Source organism: Ipomoea triloba, chromosome 4, assembly GCF_003576645.1.
Source record: "Ipomoea triloba cultivar NCNSP0323 chromosome 4, ASM357664v1".
NCBI lineage: Eukaryota > Viridiplantae > Streptophyta > Magnoliopsida > Solanales > Convolvulaceae > Ipomoea > Ipomoea triloba.
The window spans coordinates 32,489,087-32,500,322 of NC_044919.1; the positions used below are offsets into that span (position 1 = coordinate 32,489,087).

The window sequence follows — 11,236 nt, forward strand, 5'->3', positions numbered from 1 at the left end:
TAATATCTAGGCTCGTGGCTCGGCTCGGCTGTTTGATTTCAGCCTAATGGTACAAGTCTATAACTTTCGGAAATCCCACTACTTCGCAACAATTTCACTCTCTCTTCGATCAAGTAAGTTTGGTTTTGAATCTTTTCCTTCGATCTATCCATTTCATTTGTCATCTAGCAAGCGATTGATTATAGAAATTTATTGTTTTTTACATCCTTTTTTTTCGCACTTCTGAAATGATTTTAGGGTTTCGACGATGACTAAATTAGAATAATTCTTTTGATTACTTGTGCAGAATAGTTCTTTCAATGAAGCGCGCGTCATTGCTTTCATAATTGTATCGGTTTCTGTTTGTTAACATTTTGCGTTTGACCTAATTTCCTGCGTTTGTGTTGAAATTGGAAATTTTCGCGTATCTCACTTGGTGGATGTATGGTTTGGGCCTGAAATTTCAATGCCGATTGGTAGAATCCTCGAATGTGTTGTGTTTTGATCAGGATGACGTTGGATTTGGTCTAGAATTTTATTCTTGTTGCTACCCAAATCTGCCTTTCAACTTACTGGATTGTCCTCTGTTTTCATTTTTCTCCCCTCAATATTCCTGGTTCTCACCAGTACTGCTTGCTTGTTTAGCACAGTATTCTCCATCATAGACTTGGATTTCTAACAATGGTCCTCTTAAATATTTCTGTATCAAGATGTGTCAGTGTATCAACCTGTTTGTAGTTTAAAATTAATGCTCTTTATTCAGAAACTTTAGCGATTTTCTGATGTCATACCGAAGGTGGAAAACTTCTCCATTAATGGGTGGTGCTGCTGAATCTGGTCCTGTGACTCCTCCTGAACCAAATTACTCTGATCAGGCTGAAATGGGTGCAGAGGATGAAGATTTTGAAGAAGAATACCGTCCGATTACTTTTGATGTAGATTCCAGGGATGATGGAAATGAAATAACAGAAACAGATGATGAAGAGAATGTAGATGATATTGGAACATATGATGGAGAAGATGTTTTAAAGGATGTAGAGTACACAGCTGCTCATAGGATAAATGAAAACACAATAGCAAAAGAAGGCGATGGAGAGTATGTAGGTTACTATGAAATAGATGACAGAGGAAATACTTTGAAGGAAGTAATTAATGGTGAGTACATAGCTGAAATGGCAACAGGTGATGGAGAAGATATTCTAAAGGAAGAAGGCAAGTTAGCATGTATAATTGGGGAACCTGAACATGAACAAAGTACAGAAAACAATGTAGAGGATGCTGAAGGTAATGATGAAGCTAATCATGAGGATGAGCTAAAGGAAGAACACCTTGCAAACGAGGAAAATGAAGGAGAGGCTTTATGTATGGTGTTACCTGAGCAAGTGGAAAACAATGAACACAGTACTGAAGAAAACAATAAAGAGAAAGTAGAAAAAAGCTCTATGCAAAGGTGTATTAAGTCAAGAAAAAGAAAAAGAGGGAAGGGTTGGGTGAAAAGCTCCTTGAAAAAATTTTCCTCTGAAGGTAAAAAGAAGAAGAAAGTGCCCTCTAATGTTGAGGAGGATGCAGAAAATGAAGGAGATGCTCTATGTGAGGATGGTACTAGAGAAGTTGTAATGGAACAAGATAATGGTGAAGAAAATACTGAAGAAGACAATAAAAAGAAGTTAGAAGAAAGTTTGAAGCAGAAGCTAACTAAGTATAGGAAAAGAAAAAGGGGGAAGAAAAAGAAACTGGAAAAAAGTGTATTGGAAAAAGTGGCCTCTGAAGGTGGAGAGGAGATGTGCAGAGAGGAAATGACTTCTAATGGTGATGATAAGGAGTCTCTGAAGGTTGCGTTGAAAGGTCAAGATGGCCAGGGCTTGAAGAAAGGAGTCTCTAAAGGTGAAGCATTATTAGGCTCCAAGAATGTAGCTCCACAAGGAAAAGATGTGCCAGAGTCATCCCACAGGAAGAGGTCTTCAAAGAAGGTTGAGAGTGCAGGGTTGATATTTATGTGCAACTCGGAAACAAAGAAGGATTGTTATCGCTACAATATTCTAGGTTTGCCTGCAAACAAGAGAGAAATAGTGGAAAATGTTTATAAGGGAATGAGACTATTTTTGTATGATGTTGATTTGAAACTGATGTATGGGATATATAAAGCTACTGGACCGGGTGGTTATAACATTGAACCCAAGGCTTTCAAGTCTCAGTTTCCATCTCAGGTAAGTATGTTTGCCACAGTTATATTATCTTATGCATGATGTACAAAAAATATGTTTCAGTGTAGAACACGGCATAGCATTAGGGGAGGTAGTGATTCAACTTTATATCAGAGTAAACACTACTAAAGCTGAAAATCTGTGGTAGGAACTAGGAACAGCAAAGGATTTTATCACAAAAGACAGTTTAATATAGGATGCACTCTGCATTACATATTTACATTAATGTCTTTGTCTATGTTGAACTGCTTTTGAGATTGTGCCACAGAAATCATTTGATCAAAGCTTTTCATTGCATTATGAAATTTGATTGTAGTTTGAAGATGCTTGAGCAATGGAATTGATACTTATTATCTTGGAGGATTATTGTATTAAAAGAAATTATGAATTGCATTTGACTTCCCAACTTATTATTGTTACTTGATAATCATTCAGGTCCGATTTATGATTGTGGATGATTGCAAGCCATTGGCTGAGGAGATCTTTAAGAAGGCAATAAAAAAGAACTATTACACACGGATGAAGTTTAATTGCCAATTGACCTCTGAACAGGTAAAACATCTAAATTTTAAAACTATGGGAGTCATATTTTCCATTAATCTGGTTGCATCCTAATTGTTCAATATAGGTCAAGGACTTGTGCAAACTTTTCACAGCTGATAGTCGAAGCTCCACATCCAAAAAGTTGAGGGGACGTCTCAAAAAAGAGAGCAAGAGAGTGGTCGAGCGAGATAGGGGAGAGAGCAAGAGCGTTGTCGAGCGAGATAGGAGAGAGAGCAAGAGAGTTGTCGAGCGAGATAGGAGAGTGAGCAAGAGAGTTGTCGAGCGAGATAGGACTGGGAAACGGGAGGTTATTGACAAAGCTAGACGTCTCAAACCAGAGAGAAAAAGAGGCTTGAAGCAAGATAGGACCAGAAAATATGGTGTTGACAGAGACAGGAGACGATCTCCAGTGAGGGATCACAGGTACCATGAGTATTCTCGACACTATGAAAAGGATATGGTTGCACCTGCAATGGATCACCTTCAACCTTTACCACCTGCTCCAGTGGCTCAAGGGTCTCACCTTCTAACTTTACGACCACTTGCTTCTGCACAACCATATGTCTATGAAAGGCCATTGGAAACTGATGTTTACAGAAGAGGGCCCCTACTAGTGCGAGATGATCCTTATAGACGTGACATGCTACAAGAGCCTGAGGATGCTTATAAGCAGGATATATTGATAGATCGTCGTCATTATTACAGACAAGAGCCCAACCCAGAGCGTCATTATTCTTACGAGATCACAAACTATGATCCCCATGTTTCATACCCAGGACGCGGTGAAGCTGTGTACCGAAGTATTCCCTCAGCAGGTTTGCCAGTTGAATACTATTCCGTAGAACAATCAACTGCCCACCGTTCTGCAGGAGTCTCAATTCCAGAGTACCATGCTATTTCAAGATCACTGCCTGAATACCATTCTGTTGGCTTGCGGCCTGAGTATCAATCTTCTGCTGGCATACGCAGATACCCCTATTAACATTTTCTTAATCACTGTATTTTTTATTCATTTACCTTCCAACTGAATCTACATAATGGTTTCATTCTCTGGGTATTGGAACAAAATGAACAATGCTGTTTTGAATGGGCCTCTTTCTTGTATTATTTATTAATAACCTTTTTATTTTTTTATTTTTATTTTTTACAACTGATATTAATTGCAGAACAGTAGGCGAAGGAAGGGTATTCTATCATCATTATCTACAGGTCCCAAAAGGCATGATCGATTATTATTGTTGTTATTATTATTATTATTATTATTATTCTGTTATTTTACCTTTTTTTTAAGAAGAAGATAAAGTAGTAAGAAAGAGGTGGATGTTATTAGGTTGTTAGTTGGGGGATGGGAGTGTGTCGAATAAGGACATGAGTGGGCAATGTCGTTTGGTGATGTTAAAAGTAAAAACAAGAATTGAGTAGTTTGGTCCAGAAAACACAAGGCAGCAATTGAACAAAGAAGAAAAACAGAGTGATGAGCTGAGCAGATGCCTGACGGTGTGGTAGACCGTAGACTCCAGGCCTGGGGTATCTGTTTTTTCATGCTCTCAACACCTTGTCTCAGCTGCAACATATATGGTCCCAACTCCCAACATTCCAACCAATTCATCCATACATTAAAAAAAAAAATTATTGATGGCACGATTACGTATAGAGAGACTGGCGTTGAGTTCATAAATAAAATCAGACTGTTGGTTTATAACCACAATATTTCGAGTGATCTATTGACCTTTTTTATTTGAGTCGGACAACTATGAACAATATAGGTTAATTTATTTCATTGTGGTATTTTGTCGGCTAAAGTTACAAGGTAAATTAAACCACAAGGTTTCGAGTGGTTTATTGGCTTTTTATTCGAACCGGTCAACTATGAACAATTTAGGATGGTTTATTTCATTGTAATCTTTTGTTGACTAAAATTACAAGGTGAAACAAACATAGTGTACACTTTTTTTTTTTTTTTTGAAAGGACGTAGTGTACACTCTTGAATAGTGAATGCTGATTTCCCTTCTCACCTAACAAAAATTCATCCAATTCAATAGTGTAACACATAAATATTACAAACCCGATTCTTTCTTATCAATTTTCAGTGTGAAACCTTTACTCGAAGTATTCAAACATTGCCACCAAAATAAACAATATATATATAAATTCCAGTATATTCTTGTTATCCATTATCCAATTCAACAGAGAGGTAGTTGTAGACTTGTAGTAGTCAAACCAACTCCACTCGTTGTCATCTTCTTCAATGCAGCTTTTTTCCGTTAAAAGAGGCACGACTCCATCTTTCCTTGGGCACAGGAAATGTTTCAACTTGAACTCCAAAATCAAACTTAAAACAGTAGTGGCCCATCCAGTCAATGTTTCTTTGATTTAATAAAGCCCCCACCCCTCTCTATGTCCTTTTCCATTTATTCCAAATTGCAAATTTCTTACCATTTCGCTTTTTAATTTAGTCCTTTTCATAAAATATAGATAAATACATGACATGTTTATATTAAAACCGATAAAATAATATAAATAAAAAAGCAAGCACGTACATGTTTATATCTATATTATCTATGAATAGATATTATAATGTAACAGAAACCCAGTGGGGTAGCTCAAGTGGCAAGTGAGCTCTCTTTGTAGGGAGGAATTTCGAGAGAACCCGGTTTCAATTCTCGGACCGTTAGACGAACGGAGAGAAATACCCTGTAAATTTACCAAAAAAAACAAATAATGTAACAGAGTCAATAGTACTCATAAAAATATCTGTATTATCTAATTTTTCCACCAGTCTTACACATTGGGGCTTTGATTATTAGAGTTTCAAATGGTAAAATTAAAGCAATGTAAATCATATATATACATCAAGGTGAAACTGTATTGCGTAGATTATGTCTTGATGACATCAAATCAAAGCATCCAAATAATGGTAATGGAGTTGATGATGGGTAAGGGAATCACGCCTTCAATTGGGTGACTAATGGGCTATCAATTATTTTGGATATTGGATAGAATTATTGATATGATGCATGTTACGTTGCTTGTAGGGCATGAAAAAAAAAATGAACAAGTTGTGGTCTGTGGGGACGTATCATGCATGCATGCATGTAACTACTTTGTCCAGTACGCAACGTATATATGTCGTATACATACAATATTGTATTCACATAATCAATTAGAAGTGATCAATATATACACTCAAATATCTTTCACTTAAACCAACGTCTTATATATATATAGATCAAAAGCTCCCACCCCTTTCTATGTGTCCGTGTGAAAAAATTTGAGCCATTAAATGCTTGAAATCAATGACTTAGATTTTGTCAACTGTGCACTGCACTTGCACACTTGAAAAAATTTAAGCCATTGATCTCCAACATTTAATGGCTTAGATCTGTCCACATGAACTCACCTGAACAATGACTTATATACATATATAAATTGTGTGCAAGCTTTGGTCTCGTAGGGCTAAATCAGATACACCTTCCTCTTTCCCTTTCTGATATCTAAAAAATGAACCAAAAAAAGACATACATTATATGTTCCTAGTCCGTATATGTTTAGCCGAGAATTATGTTAGACAAAGCATGCACGTGACACGCAACTAATTATTAAGTACGATATGAACTTGCATCTATATATATACAAACTACACAAAACTCCAAACAAGTAAACGCGTTAGTACAACTGTGTTAGCAACAAAATTTGCAGATTCCAAGCCCCCCTTGCCTCTTTTAACTTATACAACGTACCTTCTATACTTTCTTTTTAATAATACGACAATAAATTGAATTGTAATTATTATATAAAAAATATATATGAGAATTTGTTTTCATGAGAAAATTAAGAATCAACATTAATTGTCTATTTGGTCAAATTTAACAATTCTAAATTAAAGTAAGGAGGAAAAAAATACGGTACCATTTTGACTATTTTTTTCAAATTAAAAAAAAAACACTTTTCAATACTATATTGTGCAGTTTTTGTCAATTTGAAATTGTAATGCACTTAGAATATTGAATTTATGATTTAGTATTTTACTTTTAAATTTGATTTTTGGGTTAACTTTTTATTGCTTAGGATTTAATATTCACATTAAACGTAACCCCATCAACAGTTGTTGACACATTTCATCCTAGGACTGTCATTTTCTTTACAATTTTAGTCCTTCTAGCCACAAAACTCATCAAAACTCAACAAAGAAGATTCACTGTTTTAAGGGTATTTTGGCCAATCCCTTCGGCTAGCCTATTTTCCCTCAAAATGCCTTATTTTCCGGACTCACCGCTTTGCCCACAAGGCACAAGCTCATCAATCTTCTCTACTAGCTGAAGTAGTTAAAGATGTACGTGGGACCATAGGGTAATGTTCTTATGAAAACTACCCCTTATAAGTTCATGGATTTTCATATCAAAAAATTATTACATATCTAAAAATTATTAGTTTGGTTCTTTTCAATACCTTCTTGATTGAGTCCGTCCCATAGGATTTTTATAGTGTTGTTTATTTCTCCTATGTGGTTTAGGCTATTACACAAAACATGATTTATCATGCACGCCTAGTCACCCATAGATAGTGAATGTGGATTTTCATTTTCAAAAAAGGAAAAAAAAAAAACATAGAATTATTTTACATGTATTAACTTACGTTTAACGATTAATTATGCTTTACAATATAATTAATGAAAATGATGAGGACGACATGATCGAATGTACGGCCATGGAATACTTCTTTAATTCCCACAAATATAATCATAATGTATCCTCTGCAGAGTCAAACCTAATATATATAAATAAAAACCCTAAAAAGTAAACACAACGTCAAACGCAGCATGTGGGAGACAACCACTTCAATTATATTGGTTGCAAATTATTGCAAGTAGAAATAACACTAAAACGTACACAAGATGGGTATTTCGAGAAGTAGAGATTCTTTAACTGCAAAATTCCAACAAGGATTAGTACAGATTAATCAGACAATTATTAGGAGAGTCAATCAATGATTATTAATAATTATATAAATAGGAAAACAAAATCCCAGAAGAAAAAACAAAACAAAACGTTAACTATATAAACAATTGTTTGATACTTTTGAGCAATGATATACCAAAAGATAGGATCCAAATTAAACATACAGCCATACAAATATGTATCAACTTATATGTAGTATAATATAACTATAGAAGTTAATTAGGGTTTGACACATTGTTATTTGTTTCTTATTTTTTAAAAGTTGCATTGCGTACATTATATTGGTGTTTAGTGACATAATATAAGATTCCAATATAGACACTATAGACCAAGTACAAAATGATAATCGATAAGTATAAATGACAAAGCAATGGAAAAATAAAGGGTTCTTGGTCACTCGAGGGTGAGTCTAGAAATGATGTGTATTCAAATTAAATGAGCTTAATGACGGCTCCTTCCTCAGCACATTTAGGTTATATTTATATGATCAGATATCATTTTGCCGTTACAAGGGATTTAATAGGATCAAGGCATGTGTCTGAAGGTGATTCGCCTCATAGTTGGAGTTTGAGCGCGAATAATGTAGACTGACGTTCTATAGTGTACTCCACTACTCCGCTACTTTTCATCATACTTGTTCCGAACTTAATCAAAATAATGTATTACTAAGTGATATAATTCAATAATATTAATTAAGCTTAACACATTACATTGCCATTTTTTGTTTTTTTTTTTTGTTTTTGTTTTTGTTTTTTGTTTTGTTTTGTTTTTTTTTTCAAAATTTGGTGGAATTTGTGATTGACATCATCACTGGAGAACAACAAAACCGTGAATCGGCCTACCTTTGGCGTGTTGTTTTAAGAATAAGATAGGGGCGGTTTAACTTCATTCATCGGTTGAGACAAGAGCACACGTACCTGCATATAGGGTAAGGGTACTGTCCAATAATGTCTTGAAACGAAACCTAAAAAATAAAAGTAAACAAATCGCACGTTAAGATATGTCATATATATATGTTGCATTATATTATATTAGCACTTTAGTAGTCGTCAATGGCATCAATTTTACTGAGCTAGCTACTATGTGTTTTCCATAGGATGCGTGTACGATGTATATTTGCTAATTCTAGTACAAAAGCTTAACATCATAATAGTTCTTAGAGAATCTGGAAGCCATGTTACTAGCTAGAAGGATCACATCCGTTTTTTTTTTTAATCTAACAGTTGAAAAATAAAGGAAAAACGGAGAAAAAGGAAAAAGTTGTCCATTTCATAAATATTACAAACTTTAAAATTTTGTACTCCTTAATATTTATGAAGATGATCTCCCTCCTCTTCTTCTTCTTCTTCTTCTTTTTTTTTTTTCCTCTTATTTTTTAGGCACTGATCATCCACGACGGATAGTTTAGATTAGTTGACACTTCTCACAGGAAGCTTTGCTCTCATTTGACGTGGAAACTAGCTTTTGTGGAATTTGTAATGCTTAATTGTGCGTTTACGAATCATGCATAAGTGATTGTGCAACTTGAAAATCCACATTTCTGTAACTATATTTGTATTTTAATTTGGGTTGTGCAACTTGTAATGTCTTATTGAAGAGTAATTGGCACGTATCATGTAATAATAATGATGGTGAACGGTTGGGACAACGCAAACGCTTATATATATATATATATATATATATATATATATATATATTCCATTATTGTTCACATGCATGCAACTCAAGTGGTGCAACGTTTCTTAATTGGATGCTAGCAATTGGCTTGGCTGCTGCATGCTTAACTCTTTCGACTCATCTATCAATGCCTTTGGGTTTTCTGGTCCCTAATATGCATCTTTCCCTGCATGCATTATATTCATCCATCTTTATTCTTACCACAACTTACGTAACTTCAATTCTACACTTGGAATAATATCTCTTTTGGTCCCATCTCCGATCCAACTAACAACGTAACATGCACCCTAACATCTCCTCTACATACGTCCTCACTCCTTTCATTACTCTCCCTCCACCTTTTTCTTTTTCTCTACGATACAATCACTCTTATTCTTGTACGTATCAACCTTTTACATATATAAACAAACATTATCCCAACAGTTAATGATAATCTAAATATCTTATCCTCTTAAGTATAAAACTAAATACCTCACACAATCACGTATTTCATAAATGGTTCGGAATCGAAGCCATATATATCATCAAGTCCGTGACAATCTCTCTCTAAGATTGTAAAGAAATCATTGGCCTGTCGTCCCTAGTTTTCTGTTTTTCTATTCTAATCGTTTTTTTTTTTTTAAGAATTGAAGAATGCATTCTATCTTAATTAAAATTTTACATGCATCTTTACCAAATCGCTACATGGGTCTGATTCGGATATCAATTAAATTGAATCATGTGTTTTGTACTTCAGTCTTAACTCAAATTTTAAGTTTATAGTTTGATTGTACATTTATTATTGAAATAATGTTTAAATAAGCCACCAAACTCCACTCAAAAATACAATTGAGTCCATCAACTCAAAAAATTATAATGAGATTCCTAAAAAAATGCAAAATTGTATAATTAAATCAAATTTACATACTCAATCAGTCTCGACTAACATGATGTTACCTTCATTAAAAATATATTATTTTAATATATTGTAATAATTTTAAATAAAATAAAATGGAAAAATCCGCCCCTCACCAATTCGTCTCCCGCCGAAGACGAAGGGGAGAGTTTTTATCTTATTTTATGTTATTTAAAATTATTAAAATAATTTAAAATAAATGAATTGAAAGATCCAATTATATTTTTGTGTATAATTTGGTGGTTAATTAAATATTATTATTTATTATTTATTTATTATATGCTTAACATTAAGAATAAATTTATTGCATATATGTGTGGAGTTATGGATGTTTTGTTTTTAATATGAAGTTTTATGTCTTCTATATTGGCTTAGGGTCAAAATTTTGTTAAAATTGGTTAAAAAGGAGTGTGGTGGGGCACGAAGGAATAGTTACGTCGCATGCAGCTACAGGTGAAGTGGAGGGCACATGCAATGGGGGGCAATGGAAGTCCAATAAATTAGATGATGTGACATCCTCCATGACTACAAATTAATACCACTACGAGTAATACTACATTTATTTTATTTTTTAATATAATTTTTTACTCCCAACTTAGGTTGTTCTTATTTATTATGGAAGGTTTGAGTCACATTTTTATTCATCTTTTAAGAAAATCATAACACATAACATTTGTTTTACTCCATGAAAGTCTACGTATCATTTTACTGACTCTGTTGGGTTAGAACCATGACTTCCTATTTAGGAGAGTCACTTCATGTCAATAGATCACAATGTCATTGGCTCAATCTGTCACAATTATTTTGTAACATTGTAACATTTTTTGCATAGGCATTAACTTATCTATGCTAGCTCTTTAAACTGAGTATATTTGATAATATTATAAGAAAGTGAGAGATACAATTTTATTAATAGCACAATAATACGATGCACAATTAATATTGGGAGAAGAAAAAAGAAGAAAAAAAAAAAAAAAAA

General features: G+C 34.0%; 1 protein-coding gene across 4 annotated transcripts; it reads left to right on the top strand.

The window, feature by feature from the left end:
* On the top strand, positions 1-3,860 carry LOC116016295. 4 transcript variants are annotated; one of them, XM_031256487.1, is made up of 4 exons: positions 1-113; positions 287-2,186; positions 2,619-2,735; positions 2,812-3,860. In XM_031256487.1, exons 2-4 carry the CDS (start codon positions 762-764, stop codon positions 3,706-3,708), a joined length of 2,439 nt encoding a protein of 812 aa, XP_031112347.1. In that variant the 5' UTR covers positions 1-113; positions 287-761; the 3' UTR covers positions 3,709-3,860. The 4 variants fall into 4 exon arrangements, with proteins under 4 accessions (XP_031112347.1, XP_031112350.1, XP_031112349.1 ...); XM_031256490.1 differs by having other exon boundaries at positions 7-113; positions 776-2,186; XM_031256489.1 differs by having other exon boundaries at positions 46-113; positions 743-2,186.
* Positions 3,861-11,236: the final 7,376 nt, after the last annotated feature.

Coding starts and splice junctions, on each gene's coding strand:
- LOC116016295 (XM_031256487.1), top strand. CDS start 762: ATGTCATACCGAAGGTGGAAAACTTCTCCATTAATGGGTGGTGCTGCT. Junction 2,187..2,618: donor AGTCTCAGTTTCCATCTCAG/GTAAGTATGTTT, acceptor ATAATCATTCAG/GTCCGATTTATGATTGTGGA. Junction 2,736..2,811: donor GCCAATTGACCTCTGAACAG/GTAAAACATCTA, acceptor TGTTCAATATAG/GTCAAGGACTTGTGCAAACT.